The 26,189-nt window shown below is 32.3% G+C and overlaps 1 protein-coding gene across 1 annotated transcript; it reads right to left on the bottom strand.

Moving 5' to 3' along the window:
• Positions 1-5,495: 5,495 nt before the first annotated feature.
• LOC131603574 (uncharacterized) lies at positions 5,496-15,881 on the bottom strand. The gene is made up of 14 exons (XM_058875934.1): positions 15,722-15,881; positions 15,295-15,390; positions 15,108-15,174; positions 14,617-14,727; positions 12,847-13,042; positions 11,906-11,991; positions 11,459-11,654; positions 10,831-10,942; positions 9,626-9,753; positions 9,268-9,474; positions 9,014-9,123; positions 6,691-6,820; positions 6,014-6,160; positions 5,496-5,844 (listed from the first exon to the last, which is right to left on the bottom strand). Exons 2-14 carry the CDS (start codon positions 15,383-15,385, stop codon positions 5,614-5,616), a joined length of 1,812 nt encoding a protein of 603 aa, XP_058731917.1. The 5' UTR covers positions 15,386-15,390; positions 15,722-15,881; the 3' UTR covers positions 5,496-5,613.
• Positions 15,882-26,189: the final 10,308 nt, after the last annotated feature.

The raw sequence follows: 26,189 nt of genomic DNA, 5'->3' as shown, positions 1-26,189 counted from the left end.
TTGCTATCATTTTCACTAATTGTGTTTCAAGTTTCAATCACCATTGATATATTGCATTCTAGTTCCTCAAACGCGTACACTCATGGTGCTTCATTGTCTTGGACAAATGAGAATCCTAAAATTTGTTTAAGATATTTCGTTTTATACACTTGTTATTGTTTTGGTAGAAAATTCTCTTCTTGTCAGATGTGTGTGGTTAATGTTTGCATTAGTACAAGTTATCTATGGCTAAATGATGTGGGGATGGGTGATCCATGCTTAGCATTATAATAGGTTATTTATGGAGCTGAAATCCATCTCCAAAAAGATTTTAATCTTAGAGGATGTCATGTATACTTCTAAAATTATAAAGAATTGTGGTTTTGATTTTCTTTTAAATAAGGCATGCTTTAGTTAGTTTATTAGGGTAGATTTGTACACAATCACTTAGAATGATGTTTTTTTTTAATGAAATTGATATGTTTAAGATTTTTATGAATGAAATTGAAAATCAATTTTGTAAGAATGAAAGTGAGGGGCTTGATATGTTTAAGGCTTATGTGAATGAAAGTGAGGGGCTTGATATGTTTAAGGCTTATGTGAATGAAATTGAAAATTAATTTAGGAAGAAGATTAAGAGATTTCATAAGGATAAGGGAATTGAGTATGATTGTGGTTTATTTAATCAATTTTATAAACGACATGAAATTACACATAAAATGACTGCATCATACTCTCCTGAAATGAATGGTAAAGCAGAAAGAAAGAATTGAACTCTTACTCAACTAGTTGTTGCAATTATGTTGAATTCTAGTGTTGCTCCTCATTGGAGGGGGAAATTTTATTGGTTGTTTGTTATATCCTAAATAGAGTTCATAAATCTAAAAATAATATCTCTTCTTATGAGATATTGAAGAAAAGACAACTAAACTTGTCTTACTTTAGAACTTGAGGTTGTCTAGCTTATGTCAAAATTCTATATTCGAAGAGAGTTAAACTCGCTAATAAAGTCTGTGAATGTATATTCATTGGGTATGCAGCAAACAGTAAGGCATATAAGTGTTATGACCTAAATTCTAAAGTGATCATAGAATCGAAGTATGTAGCTATAAAGAAAAATTTCCTTTCAAATTGAGAAATAGTGGGGCACTAAATCGAATCACATTTATGTGATAAGAAGCACATAAAGCAACGACGAAGTAGAAACGAAACTTTGACAAAGTAAAAGAGTAAGAGTTGTTAAAAACTATGGGCCGGATTATGCATCTTATACTGTAGAAGAATATCCAACAAATATTTAAGAAGCCTTGTCATATCTGAATGCAAATTTATGGCAAGAAGCTATTAACGATGAGATGGATTCTCTAAAATATAACAGAAGTTGGCACTTAGTAGACTTGCTTCCTGGTTGCAAATCAATCAGTTGTAAATGGATTTTGAAAATAAAATAAAACCTGGTGGAACAATTGATAAGTACAAGGCACGCCTTGTAGAAAAAAGGGTTTAGGCAAAGAGAAAGTATAGATTTATTCAATACTTTTTCACCAGACGCTCTAATTATATCCATTAGGGTACTGATTTCACTAGCTTGTACTTATAACTTAGTGGTATACCAAATAGATTTTAAAACAGTTTTTTTAAATCGTGACTTAGAAGAAGAAATCTATATGGACCAACCGAAAGGGTTTGTAATTCATGGGTAAGAAAATAAGGTTCGTAAGTTAGATAAGTCTTTGCATGGTCTAAAACAAACTCCAAAACAATGGCATGAGAAGTTTGATAACTTAATGAAATCAAATGTGTTTATTACAAATCTAAGAATTGAATTTGCACTATCATATTTTTCTATGTAAATGACTTACTCATATTTGATTCAAACCTTCATGTAGTTAATGGTGTGAAATTATTATTGTGAAACAACTTTGACATGAAAGATCTCAGAGAAGCGAGTGAGATTCTTAGAATCAAGATCACTAGATAAAAAAATGGAATTTCTTTGAACCAATTTCATTATGTGGAGAAGGTTTTAAAAAAATGTAATTACTTTAACTGTAAACCTGAGTGCACACCATATGATCCAAGTGTGTAATTTTTTAAGAACACTAGTAACAGTTCCAGACAATATAATATACGAGCATCATTGACAATCTTAGGTATGTCACTATTGTACTAGACCCGACATTGCATATATTGTAATATTGTTGTGTAGGTTTGCTAGTAGACCGAGCAATGAGCATTGGCAAGCCATTGAGCGAGTCATATGGTGCCTTTAAAGGACTATGAATCTCGGTTTACAGTATCATAGATTTTCTATTGTGTTTAAATGATACGGTGATGCATATTGGAATACCTTATTAGATAATTCCAAATCAATATTTAGTATAGCTATAGAAGTTGTGTATCTTAGAAATCAAAGAAACATACTATATTGGCTCAGCCCATGATGAAGTCTGAGATGATAGCATTAGTTACAGCTAGTGAAAAAGCAAGTTGGTTAAGATGCTAGCTAGTTTAGATCCCTTTGTGGTTGAAACCTATTGTGAAAATTGAGAATTGTTATTGTATGGTAAAAGACGTCAAATTAGAAGTGGGAACAACACTGTTAGAGATTGTATATCTAAAGGAGCTGTAATAGTGGATCTTATACACTTTGATGAAAACTTAGCAGATCATTTGATGTGAGGATAAGCTAGAAAGAAAGTTCATAATACATCCAAAAAGATGAGACATAAGTCTATAGAGAAATGAGTTGATCGTGATGGTAACCCGAACTAAATGATTGGAGATCCCAAGAAATAGGTACAATGGATAATAACAAGTTGTGAGTAATATGAGGTAATCATGTTAATATAAATAAGTAAAGCATGAATCCTGAAGCAGTAAGAGAATGAGATAATATAAGCTTTTATTGGGGTATATACTATGTATGAGGGAGTACCTAGACTATAGGAGTACTCTTGATAGACTCGCTTATGTGATTGTGAAACTTAGGTTGGTTTCTATGGAATTTTGAGGCAGAATTCCTAGAGCCTTCACTAACTGGAATACACATGCAGGGCTATTAAAGCACGAACTATTAGAATACACCTTAATAAAAGGTTAGGTGCGGGTTTGATGTCTAAGATAGAGTTCAAGACAATTGTGTCACTCTTGTTGAATCAGAATCCTACTTGTTACGCAAAGGTTCAAGTCGTAGACACATTTGGTTATGCACAATCTTAAAAATATTTGACGTTACTTCTGAAACACTTTTTTAAATTCAAGTAGGGGATTGTTGGAACATTATGTCAATATTCCAATATAGGAGATGAATTTGATAAAGTTCCTTAATTCAAGTCTCACATTGTGTGTTAGTTGAAAAAACTCCTTAGTTCAACATTGCTGAGGTAAGATAGTTTAGCTAGCTTAATTCATTATATAAGAAAATTATTACTTTCATTCCAAAACACAACAAAAACTTCTATTGAGTCTTTCGAATTGTCGAAGCGTCAACTTCTCTCTCTTTCTTTCTATTTGTTGAATTTTTCGAGTATTCTCTTGAATTCTCTTTAGAGAATTATTTTAATTTCTCCTCGTTTGAGTTGAGAAATTATAAATATTAATTTTTAGATTCTCTTTAGAGAATTACTTAAATTTCTTATTGTTTGAAAAAATAATTTTGAGTGGCCAAATGATCATTTTTTATTTCTCTTTGGAGAATTATATGAATTTTTCATTGTTCGAGAAACTACTATGATTGGCTTATATATTAGATACTATGATTGATTTTTATATCATATTCGATTGGTCTTTTTATCATCATAAGATGTATTTCTAGATCGATTATCTAATGTGCAGGAAATAATCGTACAGTATAGAATCGAGTTGTTTTATCCTGGAGGCGTCGTAATTGAGTGAATATTTTGCACAATTTTAAACAATTCCGCAAAACATCTTAAAGAAATTAATTTTGGTTGAAACCAATTAATTTTGGCCTAAATCTAAGTAGACCAAAAAAGAAGAGAAACAAATTAATGTTGAACCATCTTCTACCAATGTACTACCTAGAAATTTGATAACGGTGAAGTACAAACAATGTGAAATTTTTGGATACGATGCAATGACATTCCAAGGGAAAATAGTGACTGTAACACCCGAGGCCGAAGAAGGCGAGGGGTGGTTGCACCGCATGGAACACCTGGGGCCAATTGGGGCTAGGGTGGTCGCCACATCGGAATGAGAGGGATCCTAAAGCCGTTCAGGTATGGGACTGCATGGTTGAAGGAAAGCTTATAAGGATTGATAGGTACTACCTATACCAACAAGATGCATCTTCTTTTTGGGAGCCCGTTCCGTAAGAACTCCACAGTTAAGCGTGCTTGACTTGGAGTAGTATTGGGATGAGTGACCTTCTGAGAAGTTTCCTCGAAAGCGTGCAAGTGAGGTCAAAGCATGCAAATAACTGATTCTTATAAGTTGTGATTTGAAAATCAATACTCCCACAACTAGTTATGATATAGGAGTATTTATTTATCACAAAAACAAAAACAAACAAAAAAACTTCTATTTTTGTATGATGAGCTGTTGCTGATGGAGATGGTGTTGGAGCTTTCAAAAGGTTCTGTTTCTAATCCTTTCAAAGTTCTTTTCACCGAACTTATTATCTTCTATTTTGAACTAAACAACAATGGTCTTTTCTTGGTCAGACTTAACAATAACATAAAATAACAACAAGTATGATCCATGAACTCCTCTTGTCTTCCTTTTTTCCGGCTGGGGACCAAAACCAACAATGAATGAATTAATAAGTAGCTGACTATCCATTCTCTTAAGGCTTTTTGTTTGACCTTAAATGTTACATCCAACCTATTTTGTGTGCATTCATTAGTTCATAGTTCCAAACTTTCAATATACAACACTACTTCAATCAAGCATGAAAAATATACAACATGACAAAGCTGCTTCGTTTTGTTTTTCTTGGGGTTCATAACTTAAAAAAGTTCATAATAAGTTCACAACGCTTCCTTATCTCTTCAAAATGTACATGTTAGTCCTTTGTATCTAATTATTGACGAAAAAATCAAAAAAATAATCACTAAATTCATCGTTGATTAGACAAAAAAGCTTAACATAATACATGAGCAATATGATTTTTTTTTAAAATTAAAAGACCAAAATGAACCTTTTGAAGATTGAAATTCGGAACTGAAAAAAAAGATATTTAGTCCTTTTCTAACCAATTTCTAGCTAAGTTGAAAAACATATTCGTATATTCATTCTCATGCTATCCCTAGTCCAATAATAATAAATAGCACTTACAAAATCATGTGATGAACATATATTGGTAACTCAATCAAAACCAACGATCAAATACAATTTATGAAAAACTATAGTAATTCTCTGAAGAAAAAAATAGGTTTTTTTTTAGTAAATACAACGGCAGTTAACTTTTATTGTTTAAGCAAAATCTATATTGTTGTAACAAAATCAAAATTGGTGACTAAATACAATCTCTCTGTTGTAAATTTCTGATAATCTAGACCAGTCAAAAACTCTATCATCTCATAATTAGAAACAATTTTCAACAAAGGAAATCATGTGATCGGTTTTCAAGAAATTTTCATTTTAAGTTGCCAAACACCATATCAAATATACTCATCCAAATATTCTACTTATAAAGCCGCCCTTTGCTCTTTTGTCCTTCTTCATCCTGTGATCAATATCTGGGAATTCGATAGTGTTATACGCCAGGTCCAGCACAATAGGGTTACGGGCAATTGCCTGGAAAGCTGGGGGGAAGGGTGCAATGCGCGGTGCAGATTTCACATTTGAATCACCAACAGCAGACTCATAAACATCAAGTTTCTCTAATAGGAACTTCTCCAACTGAAACAGAGAGGAGTACATGTCAGAATATATCGATTGATGTTCGTGCAAATGCTACGGTTGTCTACATAGATAAGACAAATTCAACAGAGTCAAAAGTCACAACTTTCTTTATAATTATGCAAGACACTAAAACAAAGGATCAAATGAGAAGTAGAAATTTATGTACCCGCTCAGCTCCGGTCAATGATATATTTGAGATTCCTTCGGAGATATTCTCTTGAGTCTTTTTCTCTTCCATGATCCCCAATGCATGTTCTATACAACTGTTGGAGCGAGCTTCATTGCACAAGACCTCTAATTCTTTCATCACAGTCTACCAAGCCGAAAAGCAAAAGAAGTATGAATCAGAAGAAATACAATAGCGATCAAATCAGACATGAGGTTTGATGTACGAATTAATAAATACAAGTCTAAAACAATTATCATATACCCAACAAAAAATTTCAACCATATTCTCAATTACGATTAAATTAAGTGAAAGAATTAACTCTAGAGCTTGAAAACACTATGCAAACCCTAAAGTTCTTAGAGTGAAGTTAGAATGAATATAATTGTACAATGATCTCCTTTGATCAGTCTGGCCCAATAAGTTACCATCTTTGGATCTACGCCTCGTTGAGGGAGATCATAATATAAAAGGCCTTTGTTTAGTTTATTCCAGTCAACAACAATTTATTTCACTCAACTTCAGGGACTAAAAATGTTTCCAAGTTATGATGGAAGCTAAAATGGACTATGAAACAAAACAAATTTCAGGGTGCAAACTAGACCAAAATCAAAAGTTGAAAAATTATCACCACAAATAGTAGTGCTAGTATCTGGTCTTAAAACATAATTAATTACCTTATTATTGCCATCTAATTTTTGAAGCTTTCTTAAGGCATCTTCAGCTAAAGTGCGAGCACGGCAGTACAAAGCATATGCTTCGGCCCTCTTTCCAGCCACACTGTACGATTTTGCAACATAAAAGCACCTGCGCATAAGTCATAATGCATCGTTAGTTCAGGTGGCAACATCTCTTTAAAGACCAGATACAGATTTGGCTGTGCTGCCAGCAGCACAGTAATCACCACCTACTATTCAATTGCCCCTTCCTTGGGGACCTATAAGAGGGGACAAAAACTTAATCTTGCTTTCGCAAACATCAAGGCATTAACCAAACAATAAAGATAGTATTTGCATATACTGCAGCAAACTGACAAACAACCCACTTTAATATTTATTCCCAGTTCTATTAGCCTGATAAGAGATGACATACTGGGTTTGACCTTTCCCTGAACTTCATCGTTATGGGAGCTTTACATACTAGGTTTGCCCTATAATTATATGTTAAAAGATGAAAATAAATAACTAACAGTGGGGGACTCAAATGTCTGTATATATCTATGGCATGTTCTGATTAACTTTATTTAGTGCCTATCAGTATACATGCTTTAGTTGTACAGAAGAAAATTAAGAAAAAACTGGTTTCCAGAGAAAGCTAAAAATAACAAGGGGTGTGTGCATGCATGCGACGGTGCAGTTAGGAAGCAAATAACTTAAGAAGGGATATGTTAGGATGTAGCATAGTGGTTAGTTAGAGTAGTTAACGTAGTTATGGGTTGTTATAGAAGTTAGTTAGTTTGCTAGTTAGTTGAGGTTGTTATAGGGTTTTGTATAAATAGGAGAATACAATGTAGAGTTGATATCATTGAATATTGTATTCATTTGTGAATAGAGTAGCAACTCTATAGTGAGGGGGAAACCCCATTGGCTGGCTTGCAAGGGCGGAAAAGATTTTTGGGGTGCAGGGAATTGATGAGTTCAATCAATTGCGATGGGCTTTCATGATCATGGAGGGAGAAGCCGTGTGTTGGTTTAGTTCTTGGTGACAAATGACAAGAGGATCCGAGTTCAAAATGGGCGTCGTTCTCTTCAAATATGATCTAGAGATTCAGAACAAGCAATGATAACTGTGTTATTGAGGGATTTTCAACCTTGAAGCAAGAAGTGCAAAGGGAGAGAAAAAACCTCCTAGAAAAAGTGAGGTAAATTGGTGGAGATACTAGAGAAGAAGCAAGAAATGGACAGTGATTAGATTCTTGGTGATATGAAGAGTGACAAGAAGGTTAGTGATAATGTGGCATTTTCAGAGTATTTATCAGTGGTAAGAGTTAGAAGGGGGGAAATTGCAACTCTTTCTTAATACTCTAAGCAATCTGATTTCACCACCGTCATCAATTCCTTCAGACATCCAGGTTCTTAGCAGGTCAATTCCCTAAGAAATGGACGATATCGGGCCACATGCAGTGGCTACTCAAATAACTAATTTTTCGTTAGCAAAATATCAAGATCAGAATTTGGAGATGGTGGTGAAGAACGTTGAGTTCAAACCACTGCCTTTGCCAGAGCCGCCAGATTGCAGCCTCTCAATTATTCTGACACCTATTATAGGGAAAGTGGGCAAAGTCATCACAATTAAGGTGGCTTTATTTCTGTCTGAGGTGGGGCATATAATAGCGTGTAGAATAATTGACAGGTTAACCGTGAGGACGGCAACAGAGAAGAAAGTGGTGAATGGATCTTTGTATTTCCATCAATGAGATCCAGGTGGCATCATCCTAGAAAGGGATATAATTCACAATGGTGCCAGTACTTATTCTCTACAATCGTGGGATCCAAGTTGCACGAATAAACAGTATGTATGTTTAAGAGAAAAGGGAAATAAATGCATGTTATCAAAGTACTACACCTAAAAGAAGAATATAGTAGATCTCAACCTTGAGGACAAGGTTGTTTCGAGGAGGGGTGTATTATTAGGATGTAGAATAATGGTTAGTTAGAGTAGTTAAAGTAGTTAAGGGTTGTTACAGAAGTTAGTTAGTTTGTAAGTTAGTTGAGATTGATATATGGCTATTTGTATAAATAGGAGAATACAATGTAGAGCTGATATCATTGAATATTGCAATAATTTGTGAATAGTTACAACTCTATTATGAAGGGGAAACCCTTGAGGAGAGCTCACTCTCATGCTATTTCCTAATTCATTAGAAAGAGTGTTCTTTCTTTGGATTCCAATTCTTGGTTTCCTAAAAGGATATCTCTAAGAAAAGAAATCCAATTCTTGGGTTCCTGACAGAATATCTCTAAGATCAGGAAGAAAAATATTTGATCACAGAAAGCAAACCTTTCTGCTCGAAAAGCCAAACTTTTGAAAGAACACTCTTCAGCAAAGCTAACTTCTTCTGACTTTTGGTCCCTTCCAGAGCTGACTAGATCAGATAGATCAGATGTATTCTGCCAAATACATTATCCAAATAAATTGTCATTCCATTTGAAGAGCTAACATTACAGAAAAGAAAAAAGGAAACTACTTAGAGGATCTTTACACAGAAATGTGTTCAATTAATGCAAGTTCACAAACAAAACATGGATATCAACCTGTAGCAAGAGATCATATAAGCGAACAAGCTCTTCAGGTTTGGTGACTTTTTCATTTTTATCATCATTACGCTTTGCAAGTTTACTTTTTGCAATCTTGACCAACAAGAGGTTGCGCTCAATGGTTCTTTCTCCCAAGACAGCACTAACAGCCTTATCAAGACCATTCAAATCATCTTTCACACTTTCTGCACTTCCTGCAGTGGCCTAAAATGCACAAAAATAAAAATTGACAAAGAAAACTAGTGTCTTATACAGAATTACAACAGCAAAGAGCATAAAAATATCAGCTTAACAAATAAATATATTTTGTTATTGATTCACAATTAACAGTGAGAAGTCAAGTAATTTGCAATACCAAATCAGCCCGAATATATCCTCTAGCATCATGGTAAGCGGAAAAGATTTTGTCAAAAATAACCAGTCTTTTGTCTGCGGAAATATTTTCTGCCAAGGGACCGTGTATATCTTTCTCCAGCTCCTGGGCTGATAAAATTATTCAGATAGAAACATTACTTCATATAGTTAAGCAAAGGTAAACTATATTAAAAAAGAAAAGTCAGCGTGCTAAAATATGCTAAATCACAACCAAATACAATTTTAAGAAAAAAAATCCCAAAAAGAAAAATAAATGCAGGGTGATACTCTGTAATTCATGAATCACAAACATAAGGGATTGTGTTTTGTGTGTACAAATAAGAGTGTTTGAGCTCCAGTGACGGTTAAGAGTCCTTCATCGCCTTACAAGTCGATTTTGTAAGTGGGGGAAATTCTCGCCTTACAAGTCGATTTTGTAAGGTTGAGTTAGGCCCAACCACAATTCTTAAGATGGTATCAGAGACTTGTTTAAAAATCCGTTAAGCCACCTGCTATCAGGTTTCCATAAGCAGTTCACCCACCATTTATATCCAAGCTCCAGATGTTCAATCTTGAGCATGAGGGGCTGTGTTGAGTTCCACATCGGATATAATATAGCTTGAACATGTGTTTATAAGCGGGAACAATCCTCACCTTACAAGGTTTTGTAAGGTTGAGTTAGGCCCAACCACAATTCTTAAGAGTAACAATACCCCTTTTGATACTAAATAGCATGTTTGTATTCATAAATACACCTTCATGAAACAAACTAAAAAAAATCTGTATGCAACTGCTGCCAAAAATTCCACTTCCAATAAAATTTTGACTACGCAAGTAAGAAGCCAAGGAAAATCAATTGCAATAAAATTTTGACTACGTAAGTAAGAAGCCAAGGAAAATCAATTGCAACAAATTCAAGAGGTAAGTTCTAAAAAGAATTAGTTCCCATTGGCTCAGATATCCACATGAATTAACCTATGAAGCACGGGCACATCTAAATTAGACATGTCGCGGTGTCCGACACTCGTACACGTGTCATGTAACTCACAAGTGTCTCAATAGTGGGATACGACTATTTTAAATGGCTCAACTGTTACATGCATGTGGGGCAAAGGCAAGGTTAAGTAGATCTTTTTTAAGTTTAGTCAATAGATAATTTAATTTTTCAACTTACTAGCTGTCTAAAATTTACGAGAAGGTACCAACCTTTCAAAATGGCAACCCTTGTTTTGGCATTTGATATTGGAAATCTATGGCCAAGCCAATTAAATTCTGTCATGGAAGCAGCTTGTTGAGATCTTGCCTCAGCCATGGCAGCCTGATACAAGCAGTATGTTATCTCTCAAAATAACAGGCAATTGATTCAAGTTATAGAACTGATTAAGACTCTTACATGGAAAAATGTAAAACAAAATATTTAAAAACATTAGCAAAAGGGACTACTGCACATGATATTAATATGATAAATTACACAATTTTTTACAAGGGGCTCTAATGCTGGGAAGCAGAATAATGTGTTATTGGATTAACCATATCAGCAAAACATAAGGAACCAAGCATCAACTTGAATTCGCTTTTTTTCAGATTTTGAAACATTAGGAGTTCTTGAGTATGGAAATAGGCTATTTAAGAGTTTATTAACTTTAAAAAGATTGTCTTATCTGTGCATGATTGTGTCCTCTCTATTGAATAAACATGAAAATGAAATTCCACCTAAATGTAACAAGTTCTCATAAAAAAATATTAGAATATACTTATTTGAAAAGATATGTCTATCACAATACCCGTTTTCCCTTTTTCTCAAATAATTTATACAAATGAAATCTGTACCAACCTCTAGTTTAGCTTTAAAAAGGTCTAATGCAGGACCTTCCATATCACCAATGTTTAATAGTTCAGAGGTTTGTAGATTTGACTGGCCAATTTTATGAAGGCAGTATCTGATACTAGGTTCTAGTTCCTCAACCCGCTCACGACACAAAACTTGGTTATCCAGATCTCCATATTTCCCTAATTCCTCGTATACAGCCCTATAAAACACGGACATGGTTAGAAACTCAATCGGGTAGCAAAAATGGCAGAAGCATCACAAAAGCTAATATGCTAGATTATACAATTAACAAATATTTGTCACAAATAAGGCAACGATTTGAATTCTTCAAAAAGTTCTCATCCGACCAAGCATAAGCTTGTTCCTTCATTTTTTTTCTTTTTTCAAAGATAATTATTTCATCCTTTTTGAAGGCAGTGAGTATAAATCAAGGAAAGATAGTATATGTACCTAGCACTTTTGAAGTGCTTTAAAGCCACATCCCAATTCTGGTCTTGCTCAAACAACAAACTCCCCTTCATATAGGACTCATAAGCCTGAAAATCAGTGAACGAATGTAAGAGAAGCATTTCCATTCTTCATCGGCAATAATATATATATATATATATATATATATATATATATATATATATATATATATATATATATATATATATATATATATATATATATATATATATATATAAAAGTAAAAAGAGTAAACTATCAACGCTTTTGTATTTTGAAAACTAAGAACTCCTAAAATGGATAAATAATTATTAAAAAAGCAGAATAGGATATACAGATAATTTTCAAACCAACCACTAAAAAAAACACTGAATCTTGATGGAAAAAAGAAATACATTTGAATTCCTAGAAATAGACTTTGTTTTAGGATTTAATATGGTCTCCGGAATGCTTTGAAATTTTAAATTATTCCAAATCTTTCAATTATGCGAAAAAATTATGGATAGTATGACACCCTTTCTGCGGTGAATAGTTTCTGTTAATATATGATCATTTGAAATCAATATATTGAAGTAAAACCTATCAACTTTCTTATTTATTCTAAAATGATACAACATGATTTCAATATTATTATATGTTACTTCATCACAGATTTTTTTTAAGGTTTCATAACATGTGATGCTCTATATCACATTATTTCAGAAAGGAACAGATTCAACAATAACTCTAAAAAGCCTTAAAAATAACAATAAAGTTATTTGATTATGTATATTAAAAGAGCTATAGACATTTGAAATGCTAATTGATCTTCTACGACTACCAAAAGAGAGGGTGGGAAATAGAATGCAAAAAGAAAATCATTAAATCAACAATAAACCATTTGATGTAAATAATGGTTATTGGTTACCACGTGCCTTTCTTGCAATACTGATTAAAAGACTCACCTCAGCTTCCAAAGATGTTCTAGAATCTGCCTTTAACGCACACAATTGTGAAAACAGAGTGGCCCACTTTACTGCCTTCCGCAGCCTACCAATCAGATAGATACGTTGAGACGCATTTGGTCCGTTCGGAAGCTGCCTTTTCTCCATGGCATGACTCCAAGCTCTTTCTGCCGAATAGAGAATCACATGAAGAAACCTGAAATGAAAAGTAACCTCCGATGTTAAACATGATAGATAATTTGAAAAATTGCAAGAAATATGAAAATATAAAAATTAATTCACAAATATAGCAAAAACATTTTTTTAAAATGAGGAAAGAAGACAAAGCAAGGTCTAAAAGATGGTTTTCATATCAAGGCAGGAAACTTCAGGTTTAGATAATGACATGTATGATAAGTGCGTGATAGAAATGCTAAGAAAGACAGCTTGAAAGTGGTTCAAGAGCAAGAACAGTCAAAATTATTACTCAACAAAAAGATTTAACAACCACCAATCCACTTAAACTCTTCATTGAAAACCTGGCCTAAAAATGCTTATCACAAAAAGCAGTATCATGATGTTTGTTGGAAAATGGGTAGTGAATGTGGAAGGCAGAGAGAGAACCTTGGGGAGGGTGATAGATAGGAGTGGATCTACTTGTTTGTCAAAATTAAATTTTTATATTCGGCCTAATTCATCCTAGTAAAACCGGTTGTAACATGAGGATTACCCAACACTTATAAATACGTTGTCAGACTTTATATCATTTGCACGCCAAGGACTAAGACATCTGGAGCATGATGCAGGTGGTCTGACAGCAGTGACCATATAGCGGGTGGCTCAAATGATCTTGAATAGACCCTGATACCATATTAGATTTTTATATTGGGCATCATTCATCTTTACAACACCAGTTTATCCACCACCACCACTTATAAACATATTGTTAGATCTTGGGCATGTTTGTTTTAGCTTTAAAAAACATGGATTTTATAAAACCGTTGTTCAAAATATTACAAGTTTTTTTATATTAATTTTTTCTAATTTGAAAGACTAATTTTGACCTCCTATAACATAAACATACATTATTGAAGATCAAAACATCGTCAAAATCGCAAATTTTTCAAAAAAAATGCATCTCAAAAGTGATTTTTATGAAAAGCTACTTAAAATAGCTTCAAAATTGAGTGATTTTTTGAAATTTTAATATCCAAAAAAAAATTCAAAAAATTTGAAATATCTGAAATTACATTTTAATAATAACTATTCAAACCAAAATTTCATTTGAAGCTTTTATGAAAAGTTTCTTTGTAAAAATTTTTTATACAAAATTATGTAACACTATAAAAATCATTTTAAAAAAAACCAAAACAAACGGCCCCTTACCTCATCCAATGCGGGACTCAAGACTCTTAACGATCTACACAGGACAGGGGTAAGAGTCACTGCCGCATGGATTTCATTTTCTTAGGTACCGCTATTACATGGACTGTAATCGTAATACCATTGCCGCGGTCCACCCATGCTTATAACTGTCTCGCCTCTAATGCTTCAATTTCTAGAGATTGTAATTGTAACGCACACATTTGTGGAATCATTAGCCCTAGCCACTACTATATAGCTATAATCACTGTAACACTTAAGTGAACCCAGAAATTATTTATTTTGGGGACTGAACCCAGAAATAATTTGATAGTAATGTACTAGACAGTAAACCTAACAGTCAATTGAAACTAATATAAAGTTTCAGAACGTGTAGCAGAGAAGAGAGATACAATAAACAGAGCATACCTTACTTCTGTGACATTAGCCTCAGTTAAGGTTCTTTTCGCATACTTGCCGCGACCATGGGTAAACTTCAAAGACTTATACAACCTCCTCAACCGAGCTGTGCAATACCTCCTACAGTGTTGAGGGGAAAAGCACATATATTACCTAACTATGGATAGTTGAACGTGCACATATATTGCACATATATTATCAGTCTATGGATATCTAAACATAATATAAACTAAAGAAGCAGTTTAAATCAAAAAATTTCATAAGCTGTAGTGATCACACAAAGTGAATGATTAGTCCACAATGCCAGAAGACTTGATGTCTTGAATTACAAATTATAAAGGATAAACCGTTAACCACGGCATCCAGAAACATGTCTCAGTCATTGTCGCTGGTACAGTTCAGTTGCGGTAAAACTACTACAATGTGTGTCTCTCTATCTCTCCCATGAACAATTTGTTAGGGATGCGAAATTCCCGTACGGACAGCTATAAAATACATACCGATAGCGAGTGTAATCTCCATGGCGCAAACCATGCTGCATTTGTGCTGATTTCAAAAGCTGCAGCACTGTAAATTCCAAAATTAAAACCTTAAATTACACCCACCATCAAAGTTTAACTACTGAACAATGAATCATTTTTCTATTAGTAAAATAAACTGCATTGTAGAACGAAGGAAAACACAAACCATTAATAGAGAATTTGGGAAGTATCTGATCAGAACTGGTTGATTTCGGATCATCAACTTCCATAGCAGATAATTGGTTATCTTTTCCCATCAGGTCTTCATTAATTCAAAACAAAAATCAAATTAGAGTCGGCATTACGCATTTGCTATGAGAGAAAACAAAATCGAAGCATCAATTGAAAGGTAATCGCTACAATGCAACAGATCTGGTGCTAAATAAGATAAGCATGGAGTGTAACCACGACAATGCAATAGATCTGTTATTTTCGCAAATTTAGCGTGCGATTGTGGTGCAGAGAGGAGCTCCGCTGTGATACGATTTTCTGTAAGTTGTTACGTTTTGCAATGGGCGCTATCGCCGCCGCAAATTGCGCCATCGTGCGGACTACGGGAGAGGGAGAGGAAAATATGAAGAAAAAATGAATACCTGGACGAGTTTCTCGCTGTTTATGGCGGCCGACGATCGACTCCGATGCTTTCTCCGGTCAAATGAGTTCAGTTCGGCTCCAAGTTGTGTTCTGATGTCAGATACAAGGTGCTGGTTTTTTTTTTTTTTTAGGGTTTTAATTAGTAAAATGTCTTTATTTTGTCAATCTCTTTCTTTCTCTTTTTTTTTTATTTTAGGAAATTACTTTTACGTCTCATATAACAAAAGAAATAAAGATGTAAAAAATATAATAATTTATAATATTTTTTTATAGCTTAATTTATTTTATTTTAAGCTCTTTAAATAACTTATAATACTTTTGTTTTTTATAAGAAATATTTTTTGTTTTAGTGACGAGGGAAAAAGAAAGTGAAAATAAATAAATGGTCGCTCCATCCCTAATCTCTTTTGAGGTTGTCTCCTGCAACAATGTTTTGATCTCCGCCGTCTCCGCCGTTTCGTCGGATTCTGTTTGCAAATCTCGTTGTTTAAGTTGAAAAATTTGGATCTGAAATTTTGTCATATCTGTTTCCTTCTGGTTCTGAATCGGATATCGATTTCAGTTCTGAGAGTTCATTTAGTTGTTTTAATATTTTTTTTTGAGTGAATTTGTGATTCTTGAGTGTGAACTTCACCAACATTGTTGTCTCCTCCAATATGGTTGAATCTATTATCTTTAAAGTTTTCTTTGTAAAGATTCGTTCTTTCAATACCTCTAAGATTTTTTTTTTAAAAGTGTTTAGGTTGTCTCCCCTCACCCTTTGGATCAAATATGATTCGTATGGGACTATTTATGATTGTCAATGTCATGCTTCCTATGGTGAACTTTTCAAAAATCACAATGTTAAGTGTTTTGGATGTTCTACTTTCAATATAAATATTTCTTATGCTTTGAATGTTGAGGTTATATGTGTTATCATTGTTATTGAAATTTTTTTTGACAACATCATTGTTATTGAATTAGCATATTAGAAAGGACTCGCCTTTGGAGCATACGGGTGCTTTCAAATAATTCAAAATTATTTCTTGAAATTTATGTAACAGATGGTTGAATGGCTTGAAGACGATTAGAAATATATATTTTAGAGCTACTCACGTCAATATTTATTTATCTAATTCTAGTTTCATATAGTAAGATAACATGTTAGGTCGTATTAGTGAGGATTTTAATCATAGTAACAAACAAGTGCGTACGCACGAGTTCTGATCTGATACACGCATTTGTTCACATAATATATTTATTTTTCGTATATAAAAATATTTAAATCAATAATAGATTTTATTCTCTAATGCAAATATTATTTATGTTTAGCTATCACTTACAAAAATATATGGATCAATAGTAAATTTTCGTATATAAAAATATTTAGATTAATAATAAATTTTTTACGTGTATATAAAAATAAAACCGTTTATAAAAATACATGGATCAAATATATTTTACTCGTACACAAATATTATTTTTTGTAGGCATCATTTATAAAAATATTTAAATTAATAATAGAATTTGACTTTGACCCATAACAAACATTTGACACATAATTGGACTAATAACATATATTTTAGAAACTAATTTACTTGTGAATTAAAAAAAGAGAATAATAATTATGCACCGAAAGTGTTATTATTTTACACATGCAAAAAATAAATTTTGGACACAAAATACCCCTAAAATGGTACAATTTAGTTGCAAAAGTACAATTTAGAATCAAAAACACAATTTAGTTACAAAAGATAAATTTTGGACACAAAATAACGAGGTGGCGGACAAAGAAAAAGGGCTAAAATGGTATTTTTCAGAACATCTAATTTCCTTATATTATAAATAGGCAGGGTTGTATATGTACAGATTATATTAGTTTGGTGTTTGAATATTATATTGTCAACTTTTTTTCCAAGAATACCAATATTTTATCTCTTTGGATTTTTACTGGTAAGATTTTTAATGGGGTAGAGATCCACTTACAGTTTGTGTGTGTCTTGTGTTTTGCCCTAGTCCCTCTATATTTGTACTTCTTGTTATTTTATATTTTTAATAAAAAATTTAGGATTCTTGATTGGTGATAGGTATGAGGTGCCAACCTATTTGGGATGTCATAACTATTTATTTCCTCAATACTTTTTATTACTTAAAATAATAAGTGTTATGTCATTTCAAACTCGTTAAGGCTTTTCCATTTGTTGCTACTTATGTCTCGTATATAGTTTCGTCTTGTGGTTACTTCCCTTAGTTTCTACTATTTTAGTTTAACGGTCGTTATTGTGATTTGTTCATTAGTACTTATTTTTTATTTCTCGATCAAGTATATATAGGTTTGGTGTTCAATGTGTCTTTATGATGTTTCTGGTCAACTTATCTCAGTCTAGTTTCATATTTTTCATTGTGATTTGTTACTGCATTCTAGATTTAGTATGCAGTTTAACTTTTTTGTGGTGTTCCTTTCTGAGTTGAGTTGCTTTGCATCGTGTTGTATTGTTTTATTTCAATGCATTCAAGGTCATTAAACATGAATGACCGTGTAGTGTCGTATGTTTTTATGCAGGCTTGTTTCACATTCCTTTTTAATGGTTTCCTCTAATTACATATTGCAGATTTGCACAACGACTTCTAAACAAAGTTGATGTTTCATTAATCCAACTTTCAAAACCTTTTATGGAAGGAAATTATCTTTTAATCAATATTTCAAAATAAGTTTATCAATTGGTATTTCTAATTGCAATAATTAACTTCATGCAATATTTGTTTGCCCTGTGGTGCTATGTCGTTATTCTCCAAAGAAATACGCTAAAAACTTTTCTGTCTATGCAAAACCATGGATCAGTGGAACTTGAAGTGGTACTTGGAACTTAAAGTTGTGGTTATTACATTTATTTCATTGGTCTCCTAATTTTAATTTTAAAAAATTCACAATCAGGTATTACATCAATGATACAGTTCCATTAGAAACCAACAAACCTACAAAGATCAGAGAAGAAACAACAATACACTCGTTATGCATAAGAAGGAATATCAAAACTTTCAAAGAAGAGAATTAAAAAGACAAAGAGGTGTAATCATTCAACAGCTCGAGGTTTCCAACTTCCAAGAGAAGAAAACATAGAGAGTTAAAGAAGTAATAATAAGCAAACTTGACATGCATGAAATATTTTGGCTTTTAGACTCTCAAAGTTCAGAGAAGAGCAAGAATCAAACGAACCAATATAAAAGCGGAATTTCTCTTTGAACCAAAACAGAAAAAGAAATTCATCCAAAGGAATCAGAGAATAGGAAGAATCAAAATAAGTACTTCTGCTTAAATTTCCAACAATGCTAAGAAAACGGAAGTTGTTGTGGCTGTAGAGGTCAGGGCTTCTGTGAAAAACCTCCTTAAAATCAAGAAGAGGTCTTAGTCATTGAAAGCTGATGTGGCTATACCGAACCTTTGAGACCCGTGAAAGCTCTCAGAAAGAGGATATCGAAAGAAGAAGAAAAATAAGGGTGAAAAGGTCAGTCATCATTGATTTTGATGATGACGATAAAGTAGATTATACTAGGCAATTGCACTCTTAATGCAAAGGGACAATGCTAGGAAAGAGGAAATGGAACACTTTAGCATATAAAGTTAAAGATCAATAGTATTATTGTAAATGGTATATTATTTTAATACATTTTTTTAGGAATTAGAATCACTCGTTGATGGTAGACGTTCTTCTAAAGCTAGCTACCGAATTGAAGATAATGGATCATCAAGAAGGACTAATTAGACTTTGCATTGAATTAATGGTTAAATAAGTTTTTAGTCCCTATAAATATTGCAGTTTAATTTTTAGTCCCTCGTGGGTTTTGGCAACTGTTTTAGCTGGTTTTGGCAACGGTTTTTTTGTAAAAACGGTTGCCTAAAGGCAGGGAGGGACTAAAAATGAAACTACAATATCTACAGGGACCAAAAACTTATTTAACCCTCAAATTAATTAGATTATGAACTTTCCTATGTATTTTGGGCATCATGGTGCTTATTATTATAAGATTAAAATTGATATGTTTTGGGTTTATTGTACTACATGACATGATTATGATACTCGTATTTTTTTGACATTATGATGCTTATTTGATATCAAATATTTGTGGTTGAAACTTTATTACGTTAAAAAGTGATAGAAAATAATAAAATAAACTAGAATGATATTATAATAAATTATTATAATATTATAAAATAATAAAATAATATTAGAGAAAAAAATAATTATTATTTAAAGAAAAAATATTATAGAAAAATAAAACTATTAATAAAAATTTTGAGATTTTAATAATTTAAACAATAAGGAAATTAATAAAGAATATTATTAAATAAATAGAATATTGTAAACCAACTTGCGACGGTTTGAACCCCCAGAATTTCAAACTCACGACGGTTTAAAATCGTCGATACTTGCAATTTACAACTTTTTCCTCCCTTCGCAGTTGTAATGACGGTTGGAATGGCGGTTTTATCAACCATCACGATACCCCCTGCTTAGACAAGTTTTTGCGATAATTGCATAATTGTCGCGTCTTGCAAATTGTGGTTGTCCAAACCAGCGTAACTTGCCAGAATCAACCGTCACAATTTGCTAATTTTCTTGTAGTGATATTGCATTATGGTTAATTTCATATTAACCAAATAACTTATTTTATATTAACAAAATTATTTACCTCGGATTCTCAAAATGATGCACGTAATATTATTAAATATGTCTCAATTTATGCTATGTCATAAACATGTGTTATGAGTTGAGTTATTCTAAAGTGAAATAATGCAATCATGTAAACATAAAATTGGTATAAACTTAGTAGATATATAATCAAATTTTAAAATGAATGGAAATTATATAAGCAAGTTATAGATGACATGCCAAACAATGCAATTTAAAAGGTACCGTAATAGGTATAAGAAATTGTTGGGTCATCATGAGGGAGAAATATTCACCTAAAGGTCAAATACTCACCTAAACAAATGAGAGAGACACCACATATTCACCAAAAATCTTAAGGTGATAGATGTATGGGTCCTCTCACTTATAAAATGTTAAACCTCCATTTTTTAAGCAATGTGAGACTTAGAACCCGCACTTATTTCTCAACATAATTCACACTTGTTTCTCAACACAATTCACACTTCTTTTTCAACAATTTCCCCCTCAAGTGTGAGTCTATCCACTATGCTCCCCCTCAAGCTAAAGTTTTCTTACCCACGTGATTGTACCGCCATTGAGAGACACCGTTAACTCGTTATGGACACTTCAATGAGACACACCTTCTGACTACCATGTCAAGAAGACTTTCAATACAAGGAGCCAGTCCCTTACTCGAACCAAGCTCTGATACTACTATTGGGTTATCATGAGAGGGAAACATTCACATTGGGCCAAACACTCACATAAAGGTCAAAGACTCACCCAAACAAATGAGAGAGACACCACATATTCATCGAAAACCTTAAGGTGATAAGTGTATGGATCCTCTCATTTATAAAATGCTCAACCTCCATTTTTCTAATCAATGTGAGACTTATAACTTACACTTGTTTCTCAACACAATTTACACTTGTTTCTCAACAGAAATCACCAACATTATCATCAGAATTTCAATAAATGGTGAACTACTAAAGTATGTGTAATTGTCTATCAACGTCAAAACTCATTCTCATCATTAGGGTGTATAACATAAAATGATTAATATTTAAGCATTAAATTATTATAGTATTATAGTCAAAAGCAAAATTAGTGTCTTTTCCGAGCATAGTATATGTCATATTATCAGGATTTATCACATTGTTTTAATCAAACTATCAAGTACTTATTTCTCTTGTTTATCTTTCTTTTTCTGATTTGCATTATTAGTACTATAGCTACAGGGAATTTCCTAGTAGGTCGCATAACTAATAATTAGAATACATAAAATACAATAAATTCGCAAAGTATAATAGTTTAATAATATATTATCATACCCTTTTTAGGCATAGGAGACAACTTTATTTGCATGTGTAGACAATAGAATTGCATCAACAAAAATTATTATGGATTGCGTTGATTCTATTTGTAGAGGTACTTCATCGACATTATTTGTATAATGAACATCAAATGGATTTTTTTTCTATCTACAAAAGGATTTATGCATGTCCTTATATAATGATCGTACGTTGAGCACATTTCAAATAAAATAGCAGCCTTTTCTCTTTGTTATTTTTCATTTTCCATTTTATCCTCATCTGGATCTCAAATTCTTAGATTCTTTGTGGCCTTCCTTACCTACTTTGTATAGAGGGAGGAAACGCCTCAAGATAGTCACTAATGGGTCATTTGTTATGTCAATTAGGGGTGTTAGAATCCAAACTGATCCCAAAAAAATGCATATCGTAAAAAAAATATTCTTTTGAATGTGTTTGTATAACATTGCATAAGAATGGGCGATTTAGTATACGACACTATTTCTAATTTCCTAACATTTTCCCTATTTTCACTTTAAAAAATGTACAAGTGGTTTTATAAATAAACGTAATATTCATGCTTGCCTTAATTTGTTCCAATTATAAACCCTAACATTCACAATCACAGGTCTACCATTAAATTTAAAGTCATATTTTCTATCCCTGATCGTTAACCCTCCCTGATTGTTCTCGCTTAACTTAAATCTCACCCAAGCTTATTTCTTCCCAAACTTGAATATTTACCTTCAAGAATCATTTATAGACATGTTTTTTCTTTAAACCTTCATATTTCTTTCAAATTACGTTTACAATGAAGCTGAATAAGGTAATATTAGTGTTTGTCATTTTTATATGAAATAAGAGTTTTATTTGTTGATATGATATTGTTCTTTATAATATATTGAGTGGAAATTTTCAATAAAATCTTATTCTTTTTGTTTGATTGATTTCTTAATTTAAGAGGATTATATGATTATTGAGACAATCTTGTTATTTCAATGATTTTTTTCCATATAAAATTGATTTTTTTTGTTGGCTTTTGAATGATTTTTTCCATGTGAAAATGCTTTGTTTTAGTGTCGATTTCTTTAAATGTGATAATATTTTGATATTAATTTTTCTCTTGTAGTTCCTTATTTTTTTTGTCGTTTAGTCTTAAATAGTGTAGTAATGGGAACTAGGAATAACAACAAGTAGAAAAAGTTGATTCAAAACTTGTTGTAACTATAGAAGATTTCATATAAGAAATAATAATTGAAAACAAACATAGATGATATATAGAGAATATATATTATTATTCACATTTCACAATATATCAGTTGGTTAAATTATGAGAGAAGATCTTCGATGCACTGTGTAAGTCTTAGGAGTGAAATGAAATACTACAAATATTTTTAGTAATATGACACAATGTATTAATCTTAAATATGTCAATTCGTATATCGTGATTGAAATCCTAGAGTTTAAATCTGTTCCAAATATGGAGTGTATGGCTTTATCCAAACAAATTCACGAGCTAATGGCGGATTTTGAGGAAGTTAAATGGAAACATGTCTATAGAGAAGAAAATAGGTGTGCAGATACTTTAGCTAAATTTGGAGCTACAAGTCGGAAAAGAGAGTCCTTTGGAGAATGTATGCCCAGCTTGATTAGGCAGTTAGTTGTTTCTGATATTTCTGGCTCCCCTGTTAGTAGGAGCATTCGATTGTAGCTTTTCTTTGCTTTGGGTTTAGGCCCTCCCTTTCACACAAAAAAAATGTCGATCATCTCATTTAAAATGTGTTTACTTAGAATCCACTGTGTCTACCATATTTTTTAAGTTGTATATCAATATTTTGTAGGCAAAAATTTTTGAGCCCACCACCTCTAGTCTTGGGAATAGTGAGTCTATCACTTATGTTGAATGGAAAGTTAAGTATATCACCTCTACTGTTGAACGTGAATCACTTGCACCACCATCGAGCATGGAGGGGAAAAATTATGTGAACAATGATGGAAAACTCAATGCTAAGAATAAAGGAAAAATTGGAAAAGATTAAAAAAAAAAAGGTAATAATCAAGGGTCTTGGTGGTGGAGATTCATGTATGGGAAAGCTTGTAAGCCTAGATCTTGGGCTTTTCAACATTCTACAAAAGATAATAATCTGACCAAACATAAATCCACTAAGGCTATGTTTGGGAGTTTGGAGGGGAGGGGAGGGGAGGGGAGGGGAAGGCTTTCAAAATCGAAATTTTAAAAAAATATAGAAAAATATTTAACATATTTTGAAAAAATGATTTTGTTTAGAATGATAAAAGAGTCATTATCATTACTAAATTTTTAATTTTCAGAATACTATAACAACCTAAAAGATATTTGGAAAATTTATGTAAGCCCTTCAAAACCCTTCAAAACCCTCATTCAATACAATTTTTGAGTTCCCCCATTTTATGGGGTTTTTGGTGTTATGAATAAACTCAAACCCTCCAAAACCCTCCTACCAAAAATCTTTTTATCATTTTCACCCAATTCTTCCTATTTTCCAAAGCCCTCCCCTCCCTTCCCCTCCAAACTCCCAAACATAGCCTAAGTGTAATTTGTGTGGGCCTTCCTATGTTGTTGATTCACATAGAAATCGGACAAGCAATCTAGGATTCCATTTGTTTAAATAATGTAAAAACAAATCCCAAAAGAGTCTCTTAACCCTTCTCATCAGATTCCCACCCTTCAACAATTGAAAAAAGAAGATGAGAAGGGAACGAGTAGTGTTTTTGCTGGCGTCCATAATTATGTTGATGCATGTATGCAAGCTTTTCAGAAAAATTAGATATGAAAGTATATGGGAAATAGGGTTAATAGTAGTTTACCCCCCTGTAATATGAGCGTGTTTTGGTTTACCCCCTACCGTTGCCTAAGGCGGGTTTTGGCAACAATTTTTTTGAAAAAACCGTTGCCAAAGGGCAGGGAGGGGGCAAAAACAAAATTCGCTAACATTATAGGGGGGTGAATTACTATTAACCCTGGGAAATATTATCATTATTGTCAAATTTTAGCCTTGTTTTTTTTTAATACAATATTATTAGTTGTTGAATTTAAATGTTGTAATATCATTTGAATGTTGTTGAAGTATCATTAGTGAAAAATTAAAATATAGCGCATAGTTTATATTTTTTGGTAGAATTATAGTGAGAAATCCGAATTATAGCTTTTTGTGCATAATTTGGATTATTTTGCATAATTAACATGTATAAATAAAATATATTGCATAATTATTGAAAAAAATTAAAATATAGTATAAAATTTGAGTAAGAGTGCATAAACTATATTATGATGTAGAATTTAAATTATAGTATAAATTTTGTGTGCATAATTTATATTAGTGTTTTGAAATAAACTTTTGTACTTTGTATTCATATTTTATAAAATGTAAGTATTAATAATATTTTTATATTGTTAAATGAGTATAAATTGTTGATTTGGAGTTCAATCTCTAGCAACAATATTTGTTTACATTTATGTATTAATGTAAACATGTTATTGATATTTATAAATCAACAATTTAAAAGAAAATATATTTTCATAGTTTGGATAATCGAAAATCGATCTAAATTAAACCAAGTTGATTTGGATAAGACTAGATTTTCATTATAAAATCATCCAACTTGAATTGCATGTATTTTATTTTTGGATGTAATGATTTTTTGTCTCATAATCGAACCACAAACAATTTTAATGGGCAATAATGGGGAGATGAGTTGATCATAGAAATTGACATAACACATCATACTATAGCATCTATGCACATAACGTGCAAGGTCATCACATGTCATACTAATAGATGCAACTGCATGCCTACATAAGATCCCATATAATGTATAAAAAATGCATGAACAAATTCTCTTTTTATTGTTAACTATTATCTGGTACATTATTAATTAATGTGTCACCTCAAACATCAAATAATTGACACATACGCCAAATAAATAACCATCCATTTTCATCTATTTATAAAATATTCTAATATATAGGTTTAGGCATCACATCACATCTATATTTCTTACCTTTCTCATTAGACTACCAATTATATCCATTAAACAAATATAATCCATTAAAACATTGTGATTATTGACTTCTCTCTTTGTAGTACTATTATAGAATTATATGATACAGTAAAATTATTCATCAAAACATCTCACTTGGTATGAAATGAAAAGGAAACTTACACCAGCCCTTTTCAGATGCAACCACCAAACATTAAAAATTCATTTGATTAACATCCTTTAGCTGGTTCAACTTCTGCTTCAATCCTTCCAATATTTTATACAAGATCAAGCTCTTTAAAAAAATATCTCTTTTTCACCTAAAGTCGCAAGTCTGGTCCCCAGTCACAAAGCTGCCCAAATTTCTCATCTTCTCAGTACACAAAGTGTAAATTAGGCAAAGACTTAAAAAGCATAAACACAATGGGATGAGATAATGCTAAGTGTCCTCCTAAAAATAGGTAGAAATACCATTGCCTACCTTAATGAAACCATATACGAAC

This window comes from Vicia villosa, linkage group LG5 (genome assembly GCF_029867415.1).
Source record: "Vicia villosa cultivar HV-30 ecotype Madison, WI linkage group LG5, Vvil1.0, whole genome shotgun sequence".
In the NCBI taxonomy this organism is placed as follows: domain Eukaryota; kingdom Viridiplantae; phylum Streptophyta; class Magnoliopsida; order Fabales; family Fabaceae; genus Vicia; species Vicia villosa.
This window is presented reverse-complemented; position numbering and strand designations above follow the sequence as displayed.